General features: G+C 39.3%; 2 protein-coding genes across 10 annotated transcripts in view; both read right to left on the bottom strand.

Annotated features, from left to right (window-relative positions):
• Window positions 1–25,056, bottom strand: part of LOC132145458 (microtubule-actin cross-linking factor 1-like) — a 170,047-nt gene that overhangs the window by 86,529 nt on the left and 58,462 nt on the right. For 6 of the 9 annotated variants that reach the window (XM_059556513.1, XM_059556514.1, XM_059556512.1 and 3 more), the window contains exons 3-6: window positions 12,542–12,603; window positions 10,405–10,494; window positions 8,097–8,174; window positions 7,353–7,445 (exon numbers count right to left, since the gene is read on the bottom strand). In XM_059556513.1, the coding sequence (XP_059412496.1) occupies window positions 7,353–7,445; window positions 8,097–8,174; window positions 10,405–10,494; window positions 12,542–12,603 (323 nt within the window). Of the gene's footprint in view, window positions 1–7,352; window positions 7,446–8,096; window positions 8,175–9,622; window positions 9,719–10,404; window positions 10,495–12,541; window positions 12,604–14,678; window positions 15,000–25,056 lie in introns of those variants that run through there. The other 3 variants (XM_059556506.1, XM_059556507.1, XM_059556508.1) reach the window with 2 other exon arrangements.
• Window positions 1,419–4,799, bottom strand: LOC132145460 (uncharacterized). The gene has a single exon (XM_059556516.1). The coding sequence runs from the start codon at window positions 2,841–2,843 to the stop codon at window positions 1,710–1,712; it is 1,134 nt and encodes a 377-aa protein (XP_059412499.1). The 5' UTR covers window positions 2,844–4,799; the 3' UTR covers window positions 1,419–1,709.

Raw genomic sequence — 25,056 nt, 5'->3', positions numbered from 1 at the left:
GCCTCAAGATGAACCATCCATGACAGCAGATATAAATATGGGTTTGACGACATGCTGTGTATGTCATAAAAACAGTGGACAGGTCATACTGTGGTATTGTACACACGCTGGTATTTCCAATAGAATGCAGATGACAGAGTATGTGACATTATAATAGAGTAAGAACAGTGCTTTGTGATGAGCTGCAACCTTTAATCTAATTACATCACAGTCAACACGAGAATGTTACCGGCAGATGAACACACACCAATGTGCCCATTAAGAATTTAAAATATTGTAGGCATAAATGATAGTGATGGAAGTGCTACAATCAGCAATGTAAAAGGGCATTTGATGATGGAGCAATAAGTGATATACAGTAAGAGAAATCAAACAAAACAAAAAATATAAAACAACAAAAAATAGCATACTGTATGTAATCCAACATAGCATAAAGACAAAAAACAAAAAACAAAATGCAAAACCAACCAATAAAAAAAATCTAAATCAACATATTTACCAGATCAACACATTTTAAAAATAAATAGAATGTTTTGTCTTGAAACGCTGGATGTCACACACCGATAAATTGCTTGCTGCTCAAAATTCAAATAATTGGTTAGTGCTTGCTGTTGCAGTTGCATCATGCTTCAGAAAGCCTCCACCATCCCCAGCTCCACCTGTATAGATCTTCTACAGGGTAATTTCAAGTATGTTGTCTATGGGCGTTATTTCATATGTTATATGTGCAGCAGCATTATTTCATGCTCACAGCAGCATGTCTCTGGATGTATTAGCAGTAGTAGGTACTTGCTACGTGCAAGATGAAACACATTAACATTGCAATGAATATGACCATGCTAAACTATCCAAGAGGTGTCATGACAGAAAAAAAATACAATGGTATGTAATAGAAAGAAAGGAAAGCAAAAATACAGATAGCAAATATTTCCCCAAATTGCATGCCATCATGACTGCAACCAACACATACTGTACTGAACTCTACAGAAGACAAGTTTGCTCTATGGTGAGAGATCATTGAGACTGCATTTATACACACCACTGACTTTTTGATGTGCATTTCTGGGTGTGTGCATGCTTGTTTCGTTTCCACATTAATGCTGCATTTCTGGTACACTGGCAGGAAAATAGCTAGGTAGACCACTGAAAAAGCATGAACAGTCATGGTTTGGGTATGCTTAATATTGAGATTTTGATAAACCAAATGCAGCTAGCACACTACTAGAATGTCCGTAACGAGGCCATGAAATCCCTCTCCACCAGCCATAAATGTTAAGTGTACAGGTGGAGCACTAGGCAAGGAGGGCAGGCAACAGACACAAATTTGCAGCAATCTCACTGGTGCAGAGAGGAAAAAAATCAATAGCTGACAAAATGTATGTGAACATCATTTGTGATTGTGTTTTTGGCACTGCCAGACAGTTTCAGTCGAATACAGAACCTAGAGCATCAGGAATGACAGGAAAGAGAGTGGGTGGTATGAGGGAAGGGAAATAATGAGGAACGGAGGGAAGGAGGCAGACAGTGAGAGATGATCTGGGCAGTACTGATTAGGCTCCTGGGAGAGGTTCAAGAAGGATTTGCTGTTTTCTATGCACAGCTGATTGGCTGAGAGAGAAAAAAAGCCACACGAAACATAGTAGTGAAGAAACAAAATGAAGACACCTATACCCCAATCCCAAGCCTTGTCAGCTTTAATCTCTTTTATACTACAAAAGCCATATAAAAAAGTCTTTAAGAAGACAGAGAGAAAAGAATCTGACCTGTGTGGAAGGCTGAGCAGGTATTTCTTGGGGGGAGATGGGACTCTCAAGCACAGAAGAATCAAGCACATCAGAGGAGCTCCCCCAGTCAGTCTGAACAGCACCTCCCGTCTCAGGTGAGATGAGAGGCACATCGCTAGCATAACCTGAAGACTGAAGGTCTTGTGGTGTGGGACCAACGCCTTCAGCTACTTGAGCAGAGTTGTCCAACAGGAACTCTTTCCCCTTTTTTCCCCGAGCTGCAGCTGTTGCTGGTTTGGCAGAGTCTTTCTTCCCGGGTGGTCGCCCTTGAGTTGCGGACACTTGTATTTTCGTAATGCCTCGAGTAATAGGAGATGCAGCTGGAGGTTCAGAATGGACCTCAAGTTCTTTGTCACGCCAGATGGGCGACCCATAGTCCCTTGGATACACAGTTCGGACCACACAAAGTTGTCCTCCAAACTCACGAATGTGAACAACTCCCTTCTTCTCGGTTTCCGAGGGTTCACCGAATATCAGTTCACTCTGCCCATGCACATCTCCACCTTCCTTCTCTATTTCCAGGTCACCACGTTTAGAGCGTAAAAGACAGGGTCTCTCTAATACCCCCTGAACTCGCTCTCGAACCTTACAGACTCTTCCTCCTCTAGGAGTTGTGCTGCCTTGCTCTAATTCAGCATGAGACTCTTTGCTGAGTCCCTCTACCTCAAACTGGCGAAGTGCCCCCAGCCAGGCTGGACTGGGATCTGGGGAAAGAATGGCCATCTTACTGCCCCGCAATGTCCCTGTGCTTCCAAATATTGGGGCCATACCGGGAACAAGGACAACATTGGTGGGCGTTTCAGTTTCTGTAGTTATTTGTCCAGATATCAATTTGGCGGAATCAGGGGCTTTTGTCGTTGACCCCTCCGTAACTTCAACACTTCCACTCTCCTTCTCTTCAAGGACACGGCTTCTCTTGTCCTCCCCTTCGGCACCTTTTAACTTCTGTTTGGCCTTTCGTTTTCGCCTGAAGCGAAGTTTTCTTTTGGGTGATAGTGGTGCAGCACCACCTGGTCCAGCATCCCTGGGTTGTTTCACACAACCAAGGGAGCTCCCCATATCTCATAGAGACAGAGCAAATAAATATGAGCCAAAAGGAAATAAAGTGATGTCCACAATGGGAGCAAGACAGTCAGCCTGAGGCTGGTAAGGTAAATTAAAATATTAAGTTAATGTTTGATCTGAAGTGAAAATCATGACAAAAAGTATTAATCATGACAAAATGGTTTGGTACACGGTGAGGTTCTCCCAGGACATCATGTCTCAACTTCAGGTGTGGACACCAGTCATATCTCCTGTTGCTTAGTTTTCTCTTTCTGTCATTCAAGCAATGTTGCAGTTAACCTAAACCAAATATCACATAAGGTCTTAGTAAGCCTCTAGGACATGATACTGAATATAGGTTACTGTCCTTTATAAAATATTAAAATCCTACGGCAAGGCATTTGATGTTTTTTTCCATTCGCTCTTGATGCAGAGATGATGCAGCACTGACTGAAGAAAAACTGGTACCTTTTAGCCCATTTCACAAGCTATGTATTAAATAGCAGGCCATTTGTAATGGTACTCAAAGACACAATATTATTAAAGCCACTGTAGATATTCCTCAAGGTGAGAACGACAATAAAACTGCACTGCAGACATACAGAGACATACTCATGCGAGCACACATGCTCAATAACTCTGCATCAGGATGCATCATTAGGATGCACTAATCGTCAGCTTGAATGCACCTAAAAACATGAGAAAACCATGTCGGAATATGTATTTATCCGCGTACAGTAAGATGCCTAGAAATACCTGCTTCTCTGAATATCTTTATTAAACATTACTGATCACTTCACTCTGCTAACATCACATAGGGTATGTAATGTATTGGGAAGCAGTCATAAAAGCCCAGATCAGCTCCTAATGGACGAAGAGCAGTGTCAAGTAGTTCATCTACAATTTAGTCACAACCCATCAGAGCTGAACATCTTTTGTTCCTATCATCACCCAAGCATAACCATTCTATGTGAGATGATGTTTGGTTTTCACACCTGTAGCTATGAGTGTTTCACGTCCCAGGCATGCAAACTCCTTTAAAACAAGTCTCCAGACATTGAAGAGAAAGAAGGGGAGTGGCTAGGTACTAAATGTCTCGCCACTGCTGCCACGGGAACTGGCATCCCATGCACTGACGCCAGCACATTCAAGTCAATAAAGAGGACGGTGACTACCATGAGTGAAGACCTCACCTTCAGCCAGCAAAATTCAACAACCACTTTCACCCTGCTGACATGGTTGGTTATAGAAGTGGTTTAGCATATAGTCCAGTCTCATATATCAAACAGACATGGTTTCAAGCCATCCTGTCTTCCTTGTTCCGCCACTAAGCAGTGTACGTCCCTCAATTTGGGTAAGCCGATAGGAGAAAAAGTGATAACTGACAAGGTGCCGCTCCCTGATACTGTTGGCTTCTCAGGCTGTGGAATCTAATTAGAACACCGCCAGGATAGGGCTGGGCTGGGCAGTTGAACCATGGCTGGAAGAGGAAAAGAGGGAAATCCAGAGGAATCCTCCCCCAACCTGGAGCTGCACTGCTGGCCTCGGAGAACAGTGGCTGCCCCAGTATTTAAAAAAGCATAGCTCCATCAGTCAAGCATGGCGAAATTGATCCGATTGATACTGTGCTCTCCTTTGCACAACCTTGGTACAAATTAAAATGTGCGACTTACATGTGTGTGCCTGCAGGGTTCAGAGATCCCGATTTTGAGATTGAAAGCATAAGTGTCGCTGTATATGTGGTGTGCTTCAAGAGGCCTGCAGGGGAGAGAGGAAGCCAGGGGCTCCAGTAACAGCAGATTGCATGTGTCCTCTTCTCATTTGCTGGGTAGCTCCTCTGCTCTCACTGGTAGGCACCAGCGGAAAAAGAGCTTAATCTCTAGTCTGCTGCAGCCTCAAAGAAAACGCTGCTGCTTTAGCTTCCTCCTCCCTCTCTCCCTCCTCCCCACTCTTTCTCTCCTCCTATCCACGTGCTCATCCCTCCCTCCCTGCTCTGATGCCTGGTGAGCTCAGAGCTCAACACACACGCACACATGCACACCAATCAAACTGGATGGCAGCCTGAGACTGCAAGAAAAGAATGAACCTGAAATTTTAATTGTTGCTCCTTAACATATATGTCACTTCACACCTGATATTATTGCCTCTCCTCTCTTACGTATATACATATTTATACATACAAACACACCAACCATAAGACATTTTGACACAGATGAACAAGGCAGAATGAATAAATGTATCACTAACGGGTTTGAAGAACATGATCAATCTGTAAAGAGTTAAGGAGATACACATGAAAGATCTTGCCAGCTGTTATGATGCATTCACATTAATTAAATATGGATCAAATTTTGCAGGGCTGTTGACTCAGTACTGCACAAACTGACATGGGTCACTACACACCCAATTGAACCCAACCCTCAATTCACAAGGGGAAATCTTTCTCTCGATCATGTGAATTCCTGTTGAAATTATTGGATTTGGAAAATTGGGAAATATCAGTACATGTGACCACACCTTAAGAGGCTGTAGACATGAAGATGAAGATAACCCTCTTCTATAGACACACCTACACAAATTACAGGACTATGATGATATTTTGTCATGTGATCAGAAGCAGCATGCACAAGCAGGATTGCAAAGGAAGGTTATGAATTATCAAGCAATAATTCAATCAGAACCATGATAATCAGCCAACTGTCATGCATCCAGAGTCTCCTGTACTGTAACTGAGATGGGGTCAATTTCTGTTTACTGACAGACAGAGACCAACACCTATCAACTTTATCCTGCAGATAGAAAGCATAACATTTCGGCACATTGCAATCTTTGCCAAACACCCCAGCTGGCCAGACAACCACACCTTTTATGTGACTAAAATAATAGCCAATCAGATCAGTTGTTTTTGTGACAGAGACAGCTGGTGCAAATTCAGCCTAGACTAACACACTGAAGCCTGATTGGTATTTTCCCACAGGATCCTAAACTTAAGACAAAAATATATGAGGTCAATATGAGGATATACAAAACACAATCCTGAAAGGCTGCTGTTAGCCTCAATTACAGCGGTGGTTTCAAAACAGAGGGAAGTGTCCCAGATTGAGAGTGGGGGAGGATGGTTAGCTAGTCTCTGTTGGCTGCCTGAAGTGAAAGTACGGTATGGATCGAAATGGCACTTCGAGGAGTGGTTTTTGAATGCTTCTATTGACAACTAGCAAATCTTTCTAATGTGCCTCTTCTGAAATGATTAAATTGGATGATGTTTCATTAAATGAGTCATGCTACATTATATTGGGATATAGTCATTTTGGCTGCAACTTGTTCATCACAACAATAACAATGCATTTCTACAGTGGTCTACCATCACACCTTTTAATTCTCCTTCCAATACTTTTTTGGTTGACAGAAAATAAAGTTAATGGTGAAAAGTTCATCCAAAGCAAATTCTCTATACCGTCAGTAGCGTGCACAGCTTTGTGTACGTTTGTCTGATTTCCATCGTTTCATAATTAATCAATGTTAAGTACTGAAATTAAGCATTCAAGTTTTAAAAGTCCATTTCCTTGTTTCTCACAATATTTCTTAGTTCTAATATTTTTCTGAAGGTTTTTTTTCTTTTCGTTAGAATTGATTTGCTATTTCATGAGGCCTGTGCTTCCTCCACTCTCTTCTGCTGAATCATGCTGATTGAAAAAGGCTGTGGGGTCATACTAAACACAATCACCTTGGCAACCAGCTGCATTTGTCCACTTGTGATGTCCCCACTCTGTTGATAATAACAGTGTCCTCTTCTGGACGATCCTGGGAAGTGCAGCTAGTATGCAGTAAATTAGAACTGAGTATTGTTAAGGGCATTTAATAGAACTCTCTAAATTATCAGCAGAGAGTTTGCTAGAAAATACAAAAAAAAAAAAAAATTATTATTTTTGCTAGTCTTTATTAAATTAGACAATTTGTGCTCCATTATTCCATTCTGGAGCAAGGGCGAAATAATCTTTTTATTGCTTCTGATAAACTACCATGCAGGTTATTTAAATTGCGTTTATAAATGGGACATTTAAATTTTACCATCCAGCCACACAGTATCCATCCAACAGACCTTACTTCTCTAGCTTGACCCATAAGTCTAGAAAATTGAAGGCCATTTCATTTCATTGCAGAGTTTTGTTTCTTTATCAGCATGCAGGCTGGCAGTACCTGTCTAGACAGTCTGTCATTCTGCAAAACAGGCAGACTGCCAGGTCTTTTCTATTGAAGCATCATATAAACCATTTCCTGAGCATGTTCAGAGGCAGAGTTTAGGATTGTACTCCATCCATCACATTCTCCTTGAGAACCATTCCCTCTTGAGTTCACATATTCTTACAACGTTCAAATCTCTGTTGCTCAAACTGACAGCTGCGGACATGAGAAGCTGGTAAACAGCCGCTATTAGCATTAAGCAGAGTCACCTCTAACCTCTGGCATGCTGTGTTGAACATGACATTTTCAAGTAGGACACAGCTGTGACTAAGGTGAACTTACCTGGAAGTGAAGGATGATGGTCCAGATCAGTCCCAGTGTCAGCTTTGGGTTCCCATCTGTGATGTCATCATTGCGTATATTCACTAATTTGACCTGCATTAAAAAAAAAAAAACTCGCATTAATGGTAAATATCTGAATGAGTTAAAGGTGCAATTTGGTGTAAAGGTGTTAAAAAATAACGGATTGCCAATAAAAGACTATGCCTTGGGACTAAACAAGTGAAAACTGACGATGTAAAGTAATTTCAGGACAGCTTTGGCGTTTGTTGTCCTCTTTACAGAGCTGTCAGAAGCTATGTACTGTGCATTGGGACAAGAGCGCTGGTTGGCATTTTGTCTGGTTTAGGGACCCTGGGCTGGGGTGACAACAGAAAGGGGATTGGACAGACTTGCATAGGGCAGAACACATCTATCAACTCCAGGTCATGTTGTCTCAGAGCCATGTTGCCAACTGAAGCACAATGAGACTGAGGGCACAGACGTCCCAAGCTATTATCTTGTATTCACTTCCACTAAATGTGCATTACATTAGTTCATTAGTGAGGGTAACTAGCCTAAACACTAAAGGGGACACATCCTTTCCAATATTCAGAGGAGTAGTTGATGAATGTGACTTCTTCAACTCTTGTTTTACCCCACCCAATCTTAAATATTTGGTTACATCCTTGCATTTATAAACATAGATCTGACGATCTGTAAAAAGCAACTCTGAGAGTGAGACAGTGTCATTTTAGACATTCATACCTGTCTCTGCTTAAGGAAGTCCAAGGCGATCTGCACATTCTGGAGTCGATGAAATCGCATTCGACCCTTTTCCCTGGGCTATTGAAGAAATGAAGAGAGTGAGAGAGAAAACAGAGAGAGAATGCAGATGAGTGCATTGGTAATCTGGGAAAATTGGAGGTCTGTGTGAAAACAGGACAGCTTCATTAGCACAAGACTGAAAGCAGCAAAAGCAGCACACTGCAAAATAACACAAGAGCCTCACTGGACTGTCAGCAAATAATAATCCTGTCTCAGAGTTACAGGGAATAGTTAGCTTTACTGTTTGAATGGTTTGCTAATATTGACATTTTAACAGTATGCAATGTAATTATTGTATCTCACACACTTTATCTTGCTTGCTAACATCAGTCTAGTAGTGGGTGTCCAATAGCAATATCTAGACTGCACAGCAGTAGATGGCCGATATAATATGTCATTATACAATACCATCCAAAAGTCCAGGGTTGGTAAGATTTTTAATGTTTTTGAAATTAGTATTTAATGCTCTGTAAGGCTGCATTTGTTAATAAATAAATAAGGTAACAACTGTAATATTATTTCTATATATTTTAAAGTGTAATTTATTTCTGTGATGCCAAAGCTGAATTTACAACATCCAGTCTTCAGTGTCACACAATCCTCAGAAATAATTTGCTGTCTTGGTGCTGAAGAAATTTCTTAATGATTTTTGAGAATTAATTATTTCTTATTATTATCGATGTTGAAAACATTTGTGCTGCTTAATATTTTTTGTGTTGTTGTTTGTTTTCTTTAAATTAATAGGTAGTTCAAGGAATTTATTTGAAATGGAAATCTTCTGAAAATGTATTTACTGCCAATGTAATTTATCGTTGCTGAATTGATTAAAAAATCTTACTGACCACAAACCTTTGAACTGTTAGTTCCACATGTAACAGTAGGAAATAAGATGCCCCAAAATTTCCTCAGGTTTCTATCTACTGATAGGGCAAAAATGTCAAATCTATTGACAAGGCCGAATGGCTAATTTTATTAATCATCCAGACATGGCCAATAATCAAAATGGCCAAATATCATCCAATTAACTGGCCTGTCCAATATATCGGTCAATCACTACTCTCTAATGAGGTCATGAAGCAGACTCACACACCCTTACATGCAAAGCATGCTCACTAACACCCACAAATGCAGCAGCGTGCACAGCAAACCTGCAAACAGGCGACCAGAAAACCCCCACAATAGGGCATATGTGTCAAAGCCATCAGATTCAATGTGAGCATGTGATGTGAGCGTTGGCAGGACTGACGTGACGTGTATATAAAATGTGTACACAAGGCGAGGTCTCTCAAACACCTAAATGTAATAAATCCGATTATGTGTGGCATCATGAATTACACATCGGTGTATTAGACATTCCCCTCTGCATATTGACGCGGTTGCCCTGTCCTTTGAGTCCACGCCATGCAGTGTACAGAGCTGACTGTGTGACTGTGTTCATTTTAATGGGGGGGGGGGGTCACACATACTCCCTGAGCTCCATCCTCCTCATCCTCCACACCCAGTAGAATGAGTGGGGGTGCTCGTGACACAGACGCCCTCCGCAGAGTCGACGCACCCTTGTGCTGATGACATCATCATAGAGAGGGTCACAGAGAGAGGATGAAGACAGAAACAGTGTTGAAGGGATGATACATGTAGAAAACAACAGTTTAAAAAAATAAAAAGATGGAGGAAGAGTGAAAAAAGCAACAACAAAAAAATACTGTATATACATATATATATATAAATAAATCATAAAAAGATGAGGTAATAGAAAGGAATGAAGACTGAGTGAGAGAGCAATTGTAGAGGACAAGTGGTGTGTCAGAAGTCTGTCTCTGTTAATCCACCCATCATTCAGTCTGCCCCAGTGCATCATGGTCCCCAGCCATCAGAGTGGGCAAGATTGAGTGCAGAAATAATGTACTAATGCAGATGTCATTACAACACACTGCAGTACATGTCAGACTCAGCTATTTCTCTGCAGCAAGGCTTGTATCTGCATTCAGCAACATCAGCAACAAGCCAGGACACTTCATGACATCAGCCTAACCCCAGGTCAACTCATGTGACATGATCCCCTGGCTCCATGTGGCTCTGAATTGCATTATGGAGAATAAAGCAGATCTCTGCCACATGAATTACCTGGGAGAACTGTATAAAGCATTGGAATCAAATTTGTGTACAACCTTATGTATATCCTGCGTGTGTGTGTGTGTGTGTGTGTGTGTGTGTGTGTGTGTTAAGGTGACGGTAGTGGCTTTCTCACCAATGTGACGCCAGACAGCACCTCAAGCAGGGAAATGAGGTTATGCCCATCCCTTAGATCCTCATACAGGTCTGTGATGTGCTTCCGCACCTGGAGAGAAAGAGAGAGAAATACAGTTAGAGTGAGATGTTGAGTTCTTTACAGTATTTAGAGGCCTGTGTGTAACCGTTTGTATGATAAGCAATAGCTTCAATAAGGTTTGTGCTACAATTACCATGTTTGGTTACCGTCTGACTGTATAGATGAAACTGTATTTAAACGACAGTTGGCAAACTAATTTGTTAGGTTGGTTGCGAACCATTAACAAAAGCAGTTTGGATAAAATAGTGAAGTAAATTAGTTTCATAGAGAGAAAACTGTGCACTAACTCTAACCAGCAGAGGGCGCCAGACTCATTGAGATGGGCCAGTAAACCAGCAACAAGAAAAACATGGAGGATCTTGACGTTCTGTGCAAACGTGAGCGTGTGTGTGTGTGTGTGTGTGTGTGTGTGTGTGTGTGTGTGTGTGTGTGGATTCAGAGATTCTAAGCTGTATACAGCAAAATCCAACACAGCTGCCTCCCCACAGGGCCACAGAGGAACCATCTGCTGAGTATAAAAGAACATCCTGACAACTGTGAGACTCACAATCCAAAAACATAGTCATTTCTTTCCATCTCTGACTCTTCCATGTCATTTCAGTGTTTATCACAGGTATATTATCAAGGGATGCACTGTTGCTATGGACAGAGAGAATTACAAACAATACCTGGGCACTGGAGTAATACCCAAGCACTGGAGTATTAAATAACAAAATGTGTCGCACTCAAATGCTTCCCCTCTTTGTAATCAGCAGTCATTCCTGTAGACAGGAATGTTGTACAACCCCTCTTAAACCAGTTTGCAATGAGGTCACTGTTTATGTTAGGATTGTGTAAAGGGCAAACAAACGGATGTGACACGAACTACACACTGCTTTTAGTCAGTGCAACATTGCCTGAGGGGAACGACACACCTGTTCACCTGCCAGAGATGGAGAGAGATGCGTAAACACAATTTCATCACCTACTAAGTATTTGCTAATGAGACTCATGACAAACTACACAAGCTATGCTATAACAGCCAAAGAGCCAACTGAATGCCTGCAAATTTCCAAAATGAATCATTCCAGAATTAAAGACCTGTCAACTATCAATTCATAATTCTAGACCTGTCCACTATCAAAACCACAACAGAATGTAAGTGGGATCTTCCATCACTTTGAAGTGAAGGCTGCCAAACCAATAATCGCAATTAATCGCATTCAAAATAAAAGTTTGTGTTTATTTACTATATCTATGTGTATTGTGTATATTTATTATGTATATACACATATATGAATATATTTAAAATGTATATATTTATACTCATATAGGATTTATGTTATATAAAATAACATTTTCCTTAATATAACACTTTTATTTTGAATGCGATTAATCATGATTAATCGTTTTGCAGCCCTACTGTGCCGCATTAAATACACACAATATGTCTTTTGTTATATGTGTGTAACAAACAGTCTGTCATCTCTAATACAATATAAAGAGGTCTCAAAAGAGTCACAGAGGTCTAGTATAAACAGTATAACTCACTACTTGTAGAGTCTAACCTTACAGCAGCACGGTATAACCCATCTCATTTCCTATGGTCAGTCTACATTACAGTAATACTGGCTGAGTGAGTTATGTGGCCACCATCTCTAACCTCATAACTCTGGTCCTCTGCCCTGCCCTTGAAATACCCAGCATTCTTTGCTCTCATGATTTTAGTCAGTGGGGCAGGAGTTACAGAGGATTAACAGACTCACAAATATAGTTCTGGAGCATGAAAACATGCTGAATGTATTTTCAGAGTCATATGGACAAAACACCGGGGCGATACCTTTGTCATTGTGTTATTATCAAACCATTAACAGCTTCTGTACAATCGTTGACTTGCAGGACCCACTGCAAGTGTCCTAATATTAATACAGCACCCATCCCTGAGTCTAATGTGTAAGTGTGAACACGTGAGCATGCATGCTGTGTGTTCAGCAGGACTGAAGCCCAGCGGCCAGCAGGCCTTATCATTGTGCAGTGCAGCAGAAATACAAAAATAACCCTGCGTGCTGGACTGTACCTTTATGAGATGTTTGTTGACCCATTTCGTGAATGTTTTCTTCTGCACCCGGTCTCGTTCATCTGTGAACAGAGAGATAGAAGAGGAAACAGCAGAAAGAGATAAAGAGGAAGAGGTGAAGATGGGGGAGGAAGAGAGATTGGGTTAATTATGTAACACATAAAGAGGAAAACAGCATCATGCTGTGTATTATTAACAAGCCTCCCTCCAGACTTGCTTTAAATAGCCTGAATTCTAACACGGACCGTAAAATGCAAAATTTTGTATTTTAATGATTAATACATAATAAATTTCACCCATGGTCACACGATTTAATAGAAATCCATATTGTAAATACACTACCATTCAAAAGATTGGGGTCAGAAAGATTTATTTCAGTTAGTTTTGCTTTTAATTTGATAAGTGACAGTAAACTTTGCATTTAAAGAATCTTGGAAAAATAGGTATTATGGTTTCCACAAAAATATTAAGCAGCAAAACTGTTTACAACGTTGATAATAATATGAAATGTTTCTTCAGGACGAAATCTACATATTCAAATAATTTCTGAAGGATAATGTGACCCTGGAGACTGGAGTAACATTATTTTAAATTGCTACAAAAATATTACAGTTCTTACTGTATTTTTGACAAAGTAAATACAGCCTTGGAGAGCATGAGAGATTTTTAAGAGCATTTAAAATATTTGCCAGCTCCAAACTATTGAACTTGAATAGCAGTGTGTGTGTGTTTATTTTCATCGAAATAACACACCAGTTTAAAATACAACATGATCATTTTTTCCTGGTAAGTCATTTTTTAAACATTCATGATATTTATATTAACTTATTATAATAAATATATTTTTATGCCTTTTAGAAAGTTATATTAAATCCACAATATTAACAAATAAAATTGTCAGGCAAAACAGGTAATAGAGATACAGTACATCAGAGGTTTGGTAAAATTGGAAACTAGGCTGAAAGTTTAAAAAAAGAGCAGTTAATAGGTTCATTACTGTTGTCACCTGACCTACATTCTCCAAACCGTACTTTAACATGTAGGAGGTCACACATGAACACATGCTCAGAACACCATGACAAGTCAATGTTCAGCTTGATGTTGCATCCCACCACACTCAGAAATGCACAAATATCTTGAACATTATGCAATTCAGCTGACATATCACAGTCCTGATTTGACACCTGATGCCACAGATATTGGTATGATCTAAAAACTGCAAACAAAGAATTATGGGCAGGAAGTTTTGAAATGAGACTTATTCTGAACATGCCAGACTAGTGACGCAACCAGGCACAGAATAGAAATTGATCGCACAACCCTGCTGTTCTATGAGTTCATTACACTCCTGCTTTATCTGTCACTTTCTTTTGGCCTCTTCCTGTGAGGCTACAGTTGATGTGGTTGCTATAGAGATACAGCAATACTAAGCAACCATGTGGTGCAGACGGCCCACTTCCTCTGATATGCGCACACACGGAAGATCCCACTCTCAAAGTCAATATATGCACATATAAATATATATAGAAAAATCTACAATTAAAAAAAGATAGTGATATTTTTGCATACTTAATATTTCCTTCCTAAATTAAAATAATTAAAAAAAAAAGTTCTCTACTAGCGTGAGAATTGTGTGGGAATTCAACCTGACTTTTGAATAGGAGTTGATACTTTAATGAGTGAAGCAAACAGACCTTTAATGCTTTCCACACATCTCACACACCCACTTTGGCATTGTGGATCTGATTCAAGCACACATATACACACACACACACACACACACACACACACGCACACACACACACTATTGCAAAAGTATTTTAAACGGAAATGTGTGTGTCAAGTTGTTTCTTAGAATATCTTATTCCCTTTCATCCACATGTCTGTGACTGTCACACAGAGGCACGCTCTCTTGTTCCTCACTACACTGAGTTACTGTGTTGGTTCACACACCCTATACTGTGCAAACATGGTACAGAACCTAACACAGCTCATCCACGTGGGCTCACACACTGATCCAGCACCACGACAATAGTGGACAAACAAATCAACAAACCGCACATCCACTGACACACAAATCACAGTGCCCATGTGACTAGGTGACGACATACGCACAGGAACTCAAATAGAAACTGACCTGCGCAGCACATGAGCGTGTGCAGATGAGCATTCAGGCTCCGTTCGGTGCAATATTCAGGCCACATTCTGCTGGTGACGATTCCTATTGGCTTCCAAAACAATCTACCTTTCCTTTTGTCTTCCTGTCATGTCTCAGAGTGTGACGTTTCGCACATTTAGTCCAAACACTCTCTGCCAGGAATCAGAAATCTCTCAAGTCCACACTCGAGGAAAAAAGGCACAGATGTTTTCACGTCTACAGCTCCCACGTTCTTCCTCCTAGTTCGCCTGTCTTCATGTTTGCTGCCATATCAAGCTCAGCTCAAACATGCAGCTTGGCTCACACGTGCATGTCAAACTCTACAAGAGCTCCTCCTTCACTTCTAATAAGGAGTGACGTTCCCCTCCTCCCTCAGACCACTGCCACACTCGCTCTCTCAGAGGAGAGATGTCGAAAACACAATAAAGAGTGCTGTCCTTTCCACCTCTCACAATCTGTGGTTGCTCAGTTTCCTGTGATTTAATGAAGAATGCAGCAATCCATCTTCAAGAGTCTCTGTAGCAAGCCTACAAATGAGAGACTATCATGTTTCTCTGAACTGTTGTTATGAACTCCATAACAGCACGGTGAGATGAGCGAGCGTCCATGCAGGATGATGTCATCAGAATAGTCTCTGTTTTCATAAATTCACCCGTCAATAAACAAGTGGATGATGAGATGTTACACGATCATTTCCTCTGCAGAGCTCTACAAGTATGCATAACAGAATTGAGGAGAGAATGAAAGTGAAAGTGAAAATGAGAGTGAATGTAAAAAGGGGGAAAAAAGGTGGGAAAAAATCCTGGGGACTTTTGGGGATGAAGGAAAACAACGGAAGGTCTAGGGCTGCATGATAACGGTTGAAGTAATCCCGAAAAATGATAAATCACAATTACTAATCATAATTGTTTTCATGAAGAAGTTTCTTCTTAAATTTCTTTTAGTTAACTCAAGCGCAATGTTAACTTTACCTAATTTCTCTACATTATGAAAACTGATAAGAAGCTCCAAAAGCCAAAATAGTGAAATATCTACTATTTCCCAATTCCAAATTATGTTAATGGTATTCTATTAAAACAGTGGTTTAGGCAAGATTCATGCTTGGATTTAACACAAACATAGTGGACGAACATAAGAAACATAAATTGTGATCACAATTAGAATTCGATTAAATGTGCAGCCCTAGTTCAATCTCCATTTGTCACTGTCACATGATCACCAATTGCAGAAACGAGGTGATGACAGACATGCGAGTCAATAAAACAAGCAGTGAAGTAACTACCACAATGCTTGCATGATCTCATAAAGCTGCGACCAAACAGAGAGCAGCAGCCAATCGGCAGGCAGAAGTGATCTGACATTTGATCCCACGGTGTCCCATTTAAACAGGTCTGTAAATCCCTGCAATGATGCTGGAGGCACGGAAAGACCCTGATTATCCTTTGAGAGTACTGGTCCATCACAAATGTTCATCCACAATGCCAGCTTTTCTCATTCTTCCTTCCTGAAGGGACAGAAGGCAGGTGATTTCCCTTAGTGCTCCTTCTACTTATAACATCTTTGTCTCTTCCTCCAGCTGATTTTGAATGAACTCTCTACTCCCGTCTCCCAGTTTCTCATCTGATTTTTTGAAGACAGCGTTGTTCGGCTGCTCTCTCCTCCTGCGGCCCTCTGAACTATAAATACCAGACAGAGCTTACACTCCTAATGCCACACAGAGTGCTTATCCGTCCTCTGTCACTCTCTCTCCCGCCCTCTCTTTCTTCGTGGTTATCACGTCTAATCTCTCATCATGGACAGAGCTCCCTCCTCCGTGTGTTCTCGTCTTCCTGCCCAGTTTTTCTTCTCTTTCATTCATTTCATTTTTAGATTTTTTACTCTCTCTTCATGGTGGCACTCTGAGGCTGGCACAGCTCGTGTCCTCTTCTCCTCACTCGCTCCCTCCCTCACACACTACTTCTGTTTTTCTGCGTTTGTTTTTCCACATGAACAACAAGCTCAATCCAAGGGATTCTGGGAAATGGGAGATGACGCTCCCCATTTTAAACCGGACATGGGAATGAGAAAAAGCATAAGAGCCAGGCTCTTCATATTCTGTTATCTGTATAATCCATGAAATTAACTGATCTCCCCTCCAGACAGCCCACTTCATCCGATTACGCCCATATTAAATTTGGTTTCCTTGTGACCACAGTTCTCTAATGAGCAAAAACTTAGTTAGCACAGTAACATCTGAAATAGGGGTTGACCGATAAGGGTTTATTTAAATGGTCAATGACGATGTGTAGAGACCACAGTTTTTGGTGAAAACATGGATGGTTAATGTTATAGAAACAGAGACACAGACGGACGGACAGGTAAATAGATATCTGTATTTTTTATATTATATATAATATTTATACAACATATTTTAAATACTGTATATGTATGAATGTTTGGGGTCAGTAGGACATATTTTGGAAAAATATATATATTTAACAAACATTTATTAAATTGATCAGAAGTGACACAGTAAAGACATTAATGTTACAAAAGATTTAAATTTCCAGAATATGTTTTTTTTAATGCTTTCTGCTTATTAAAGAACCCTGAAAAATCTATATATTATGGTTTTCAACAATCTATATATTATGTTTTTTGGTCTGTAAATCAGCATGTTAGAATAAATTGTGAAGGATCATGTGACACTGAAGACTGGAGTGATGTTAAAAATTCAGCTTTGCCACCTCAGGAATAAATTACATTTTAAAATAAGAATTAAAATAGTTAAATTGTAATTATATTTTTCAATACAATATTACCGTTTTGTCTGCATTTTTAATCAAATAAATGCAGCCTTGGTGAGAAAAAGACACTTATTTTTAAAAAATTGAAGCGACCCAAAAATGCCAAAAACCAACTGATATTTGGTCACCAATCTGGAGGACATACTTTTCCATTTACAATACCATTAGTCATTTACAGCTTGTGTTCCAAAAATATCCAAGGTTCTTTTGCTTGTATTTAGTATGCAAGGTTGTACTTTCATACTTTTATTTAGCAGTTAAAAAACCCATCACAAACTCTGCTGTCATTAAATATTCAGTACAATGCTGTTTGTACTGAATATTTAATGTCATATGGCAGAGGAAGTGAAAGCCGAATGTTCTTCTCAGGACAATTCTCAGGGATAAAGAAGTGCTGGGACTGTAACTAACAGTAAGCCTCTGAAGGAGGAGCCAAAGCACTAAGACCCATTAAAACAAATTATATTAGAATTGAGGAGTTGTAGTGGAATTCAGACAAGCATTAACCTAAGAGGACACTGGGATTGATGGATAACAGTGGGCAGAACTCTGCATGGAGTTTGTTTTGCATTTACATTCCAAATTAATTGCCTAGACTTGAGGTTTACCGCAACTGTATTAATGCATAACTGAGTACAACAGCAAGGACAAAAGGTGGCTGCCAGCGCAAACCAAACACAGACAGACACATACAAAATCTCTTGCATCTCTTTCCATTTTTTTAATCCTTCCACCACACACAGGCTATGAAAGCTAGCATATACACTAGAGAAACAGACCTTGTGTGACCCAGCACTTGCTCACCCTCATACACATATGCATGGGTGCAAATCATCCAAAAGAACAGCCTCCCCTCTCCACTCAGACATTTCAACAGCTCAGGCCGCATGAGAGTTACATAGTAAGTCATTGTCTGTCTGACAGACAAACCGATTTCTACAATCTCTGCTCTAAGGTTCTCACAATGCCTTAATCACATTTTACGGTATAATAGCAGCTAATGTGTCACGATTAGTGTTGTCAAAAGACCCGGTACTTCGGTACCAAGTCGGTACTAAAAAAATTAAAATGTCACGGTACCATGTTTCTTTAAGTACCGGTGGTACCCGAGTACCCGGTCAACCCGGTTCTTGACGCATACAGCACTATGATTTCCGTGAAGCAGAAAACGCAGATGGAATCTCAAAATCCAGTCATGAAAATGAAACTTACATTTTAATATGGACAGTCACGGAATTTGTCAAAGTTAGCATGAATTAATCAAATCAAATCTCCATATGGACCAGTATCTGTAAATGTTAAACCGCAAAAGTTGGTTGAAATATGAATCTTTCATGTTCTGCGTGTCTCTGTGTGAATGAATGAATGGCATAGACGTGAGGATTTGATTACTACATAGACTGAAGCGCGTGACGCTTGCAGTAATTTCAGCATCTGCCGTCTCAATGAGGACATAGATTAGGGTTGCCACCCGTCCCTTAAAATATGAAATAGTCCCGTATTTGAGAATAAAATAGCACGTCCCGTTTTGAATCAATACGGGACAGGGTTTGTCCCGTATTTTCGGAGGTGTCTTCAGTGCAGCATCTCATGCAAATCAACCCACCGACATTCTGTGAAGACTCATCCTATTCTGCCCCTGATTGGGTAATACTCGCTTCCATCGTTGGATTGATTGGTTTGTTTCAGGTTCACGGCCAATCAGAGTCAGAGGAGGGCGGGTCTCTTGGCAGAGAATCGTTTTGAAAGAATGGCGGAGGCTGCACCAGACCCCCCCCCCCCCCGCGTCCAGCACTGAAATGAAAGTGGATGCAAAAGTACTGACGAGAGTGAGAGGAATCGAATACTTGGCTGGAAAGTGTCAGCGGAAATGAGAATCAAGCCAATTGCACAATTTGTCGGCGAGTGTTCTCTGTTGCGCACGGTGGCTGGCAGAGGTGGGTAGTAACGAGTTACATTTACTTGAGTAATTTTTTGGGGTAACTAATACTTTTCGGAGTATATTTAAAGATGGGTACTTTATACTCTTACTTGAGTAAATTTTTGGGGAAAAATCTGTACTTTTACTTCGTTACTGTGGGCGACGCTCCTCTCGTTACTTTATCTTAATGCAATAAATGTTATAAATGCTTCAGTTTATTCCAAACGCGCATTCTACTTTTCTCTGGGCAATGAGCGATGCCCATTCGCGAATGATTCATCCTTTTGAGTCAATTCTGTTCAAAGGCTCGATCAAACCAATTGGCAAACGAGTGAATTGGTTCATGAATCAGTTTGAATGAGTCGTTCAGTTCCCTGCCGCACGCGCTGAGCGTCTGAAGTGGTTCACTCAGAGTTGTAACGTTTAACATCAGCAGCGTTGAAAACGTGGCTGGAACTGCATTGAATTGAAAGCAAATCCGCAAAGGCTATTATTTGCTAGCGATGGAGATCCTTATTAGATGAACACCGCGTGTGCTGTCTACTGTTTAACAGGTAATAACTTGGGCTACATTCGATTACAGTACACGATACCACTGTGACATTAGTTTGTTGTACGTGTGTGGCTTATAACAGAGGGGAGTCAAGTTGAATGCAGCTTCCAAAAGACAAAAAAAAGCCGATTAAGATTTTATTAATTTTAATACAATCACACCGGTGCGAATACGTTCAGCAAGTCCAGCTGCTAAATATCTGTGATTGCTTGCTGGCGCTAAGCCAGAGATAGATGCGTTTATACAACGCTGCGCATTATAACTAATCACACATGATTCTTTTGAGCTTATTAAAGCATTGGCCAATCAGAGGCGTTCCGATGAGTCATCGCTGAAATACCGGTGCTTCCTTCACTCGCTCACTGACTGAATACCTCTTTCTGGTGAATTCTCTCGTCAGAAACAACAAAGTGCAGATGTGTGTACGAATCTTTAATTAAGATATTGATTTCACAGTGTTAACAGTTTCAGTGATTTTAATGGGAGTTTCTGAGAGTGATTGAAATCTAGACTGTCAGTGAAAATGATCTTTAATAATGTAAATGTTATTTGCTCTCTTTCTGAACAATGAAAGATTAGTAGCAATATTTATATCACATTAACTTTTAATGTTAAATTCACATTTAATATAAAGTCAGTCGTATTAAAAATATGTTATGGCATGACACCTATATCTGTTACTTAAGTAAACAGACAGGGTTTTATAATAAATCACATAAATTGGAGTAAAGGCTGATGAAATATATACATTTACACACACACACACACACACACACACACACATAACATACATTTTATCTATATATCTAAATAAAAATAGGCTCAGTATATATGACCCAAAGTAACTAGTAACTAACTACTTGAGTAGATTTTTTATCCGATACTCTTTTACTCTTACTCAAGTAACTATTCAAGACTAGTACTTTTACTTTAGTAAATATTTCTAGAAGTACTTTTACTTTTACTTGAGTACAGTTTTTGGGTACTCTACCCACCTCTGGTGGCTTGTCAGATGTGCGACAGCATGCCTCGGGAGAACAACATTCATACACTTTACAATAAGGTTCATTATTAATCTTTGTTAATGTTAATAGAAATGTTCTCATGTTAGTTCACAGTGCATTAATATTAACAAGATTTTAATAAAGTATTATTAAATGTGGAAATTAACATGAACAAAGATGAACAATTGCTGTATAAGTGCAGTTCATTATTAGTTAATGTTAATTAATGTAGTTAACTAATGAACCTTATTTGAAAGTGTTACCGATTTATTACGGTTAAGGTGTACAGTGAGACACATAAGCATTATTTTAATTAGAAATAAGAGAAATATATTTAATAATAAAAAATACAGTGCCTATGTGAAGCAAATAAACAACTTAACTAATTTAAATGATTTCATTCTTCAATAGGCTACTGTAGAATTAACAATACATTATATAAAAACATTAACTTACTAATAATAATAAAACAATTGTGTGTTTTACATGAATTTAGAAATGTTTATAGATCGGTTATTTATTATGTGGTTTCACTGTTTGGATGGTGTTACTGTCTGCAAACAATGACAAATATTTTATCCTTTATAAATCTGTGTTCACCCCACCTTATACAATTACTAAAGTTCATTAGCAATTAATATTTTTATGAAAACATGTTTTAAGTTGTGATTTACCACCACTGGCACGTCATCGGACCTGTGGTTATCATGGCCCCGAGGGGTGTCCCCCCAGGCCAAAAACTTTAAACACAATTGTAAATAAGTATAAAGAATGGCATTGGTTTTATTTTTAGTGATAAAAAAGTTTTTGTTTTTTTTTAACTAGCATATTTTAGTGTTTTGCTTTGGTATTGAAATTGGTACAGAGAACCGTGGATTTTCACTGGTATCGGTACCGAATACTGACATTTTGGTACCGTGACAACACTAGTCACGATCATAGTCTTTGGCCATGTCCACACTAATACGTTTTCATTTTAAAACGCATCGTTTTCTCTCAGTTTTGGCCTTCTGTGCACACCGAGACAGCGTTTCAAGGAAAACAGAGCTTTTTGAAAATGCTCCCAAAGTGGATGAATTTGAAAACGCAATTTTCGCGTTGTATTGTGAACTGTGAAAATGGAGGCTTTGAAAACGATGATGCCATGACTTTTTACACTTTTCATATCACAGTCCTGCAAAGATGAAAGCAAATTTACTCACAATCACTTTTTGCGACAAAACAGGAGAGCAGTTGCATTTTAGAGCAGACATACTTTTCAAATGTATCCAGATTAATGTAGATGTAGCCTGTATAAAAACATGGACATAGTGTCCATGATGTCACCTATATAGATCACTGTTTTAGATTTCTGAAGAGCGTTTTTTAAGCTCAAAGTGGGTGGAGCGGGCCATTGTCATCTTGGCAGCGCGTTACGTGTCATTTCCGGATAATCAAAAATGGGCAAAAGCATTACATTTGACAGTGTTCTTAAATTAATTGTACAAAACAAAATATATCAAATATCAAATATGAACCGATACACACCATTTAAAAGTTTGGAGTCTTTAAGATTTTTTTTTTTTTTTTTAATACTTTAATACTTTTATTCCGCAAGTATGCATTAAATTGATCAATCATGACAGTAAAGACATATATAATGTTACAAAATATTTCTACTTGAACTAAACGCTGTTCTTTTGAAATTTCTATCAATCAAAGAATCCTGATACAAATCTATCACAGTTTCATTGATAAAACTCATAATATCAATCTTAACAATGATCAGAAATGTTTGACAAAATCAGCATATTAGAATGATTTCTGGAGGATCATGTGACACTAAAGACTGGTGTAATACTGGTGTAATGAAGCTGAAAATTCAGCTTTGTCATCACAGGAATAAATGACATTTTAAAACAGATTAAAATTTAATATAACTATAATAAACAGTTATTTTAAATTGTAATAATATTTTAAAAATATTACAGTTTTTATTGTATTTTTATTAAATAAATGCAGACTTGGTGAACATATTATGGAACCATTTATGTAACCATTTATGGAACCCGTCTCACTCGCAAAGCCCTCAGGTGATCCCACCCACCCATCACACAGCTTCTTCAGTCTGCTGCCATCAGGGAGGAGACTGCGGAGTCTCCAGGCCAGGACCAGCAGATGGAAGGACAGCTTCATCCATCAGGCTGCCAAGAAGCTGAAATTGCTCCCGAACCTGTCCCTCTTCTGCCCCAGGTACCACTGAACTATGAAACCCCACCCCGCCAGATCCTACATCCCCAGGTCCTTCCACCCCCCCCCCCCCACTAATATACGATGACATGCACCAGTCACTTTGTGCAGCATTGGTCTGCTCACTACCTCATTCCAAGGAACTGACATCATTCTACCACCTCATCAGTCAGTTAAATAAAATAAATGCTCTTGAGCCTTTGTCAATTTAATCAGACTGAATAAGCTTCTTTTTTGCACTTCACTGGTTGCACTCTATCTGCCATGTGCCTTGCGCTGCTTTAACTTTATTTTTAATTTTATTATATGTCTTTTTTTAAATTCCCTTATTGTAGAGTTGTATCTACATTTTATATTTGATCTAGATTTTTAGGCTCTTCTGTTAATGTTATCTGTATGCACCGGGGGTCTGAGAGTAACGCAATTTCGATTCTCTGTATGTATGTACTGTATGTATGTGGAAAAATTGACAATAAAGCAGACTTGACTTGACTTGATATGTGATGTCTTTCAAAAACATACAAAATACCCCAAACTTTTTAAATAGTGTTAAAATATATATATTTATATATAATTCTGTGGTGTCACCAGTGAAGCATAGATACTAATACTGTGCTCAACCTGCATGGGAACACAAGCCTGCACTGTCCCCATTTGACTTGATCCATCCTGACTGACAGCAATCACCAATAATGCTCACCAGGACATTCAACATTACCCTGGGCAACCTCTGTCCTTCACCCAAAGCTCTGCAGTCAAAGTCTAAACTAGCCACATGGGTGCAAAACACAAATCCCTATCACACATGCTCAGACTGCTGTCATGTTTACAACAGTGTTACAGTATGAAATGTGGCACATGACAGTGAGATGATTGCATAAATTACAGCGGAGCTGCAATGTTTACAAGTCAAAGACAAATTTTGCAGTGACAGTTTAACACTTGTGTGAGGATCATGACTATCAGTACTGTGTGAGAATGTAAAATAACATGCTGTACTGTGATATGCTGACAGGTTTATTACAGTACAGCATGCAGCACAAATATAAAAAGTACCTTGGAACTCTTAGAAGTCAACAACAAAAATACATTTTTAAAGGTTTGCATCAATAATCTTTTGATTATAACAACTTCAAATGAAACAAACTACAATGATTTACAGAAACTTAATATGTAGCACAAATTAAGTTTTCAAGTTGATTACACACACACACACACACAAATGTTGTTCCAGCTAATTTCAACATAATTGAGCGATGGCCCTAGAACCAATTCATATTATCTATTTGAATTTAAATAAACAGCTAACCTAGTACATGCTAAATGTAAGTTATGTAAATTTGATGAAAACGTTAGATATTACTAGTCACTGGTGTTTGCACAGTCATTGCTTATGCAACTATGGTAACCACAAAAACTTCAACATAACAGAAACTCTTAAAATGTCACTGAACTCTGACAGATCTTTCCTTGTACTAAAGTTAAGTCTAGTCTTCAGTTTTATCTATAAAAGACAACAGTTGAGCTTAAGAGTCACAAGCATGCACAACGTTGCGTAGGACAACATATCAGTAACATTGACATAAATAATTCCCTCAACGCTGATAACGCTGGGTTCTTTGGGATGCTGAACAAGGTAATCTTTCCCTCACAAACTTTGGACAATGTTGATTTTGTGGTCAAAAACAAAAAGACAAATCCTTTTTGAGCAAGACCTATGCAGCGCTGCCAATGACTTCTGTAACCCCAATGAAGCACGTACGTTGATTGGTTTACTCTTGCTCTGGTTGATGTGTGCATGTGCAGGAGAAGTGCCCATTAAAAGGAATTCCAAAAAAAACTTTCAAATAATTTTATGAACCCT

The sequence above is a fragment of the Carassius carassius genome, chromosome 8, assembly GCF_963082965.1.
Source record: "Carassius carassius chromosome 8, fCarCar2.1, whole genome shotgun sequence".
NCBI classification, from domain to species: Eukaryota; Metazoa; Chordata; class Actinopteri; order Cypriniformes; family Cyprinidae; genus Carassius; species Carassius carassius.
Note: the sequence above shows the minus strand (reverse complement) of the source record. Positions and strands in the feature narration are given on the sequence as shown.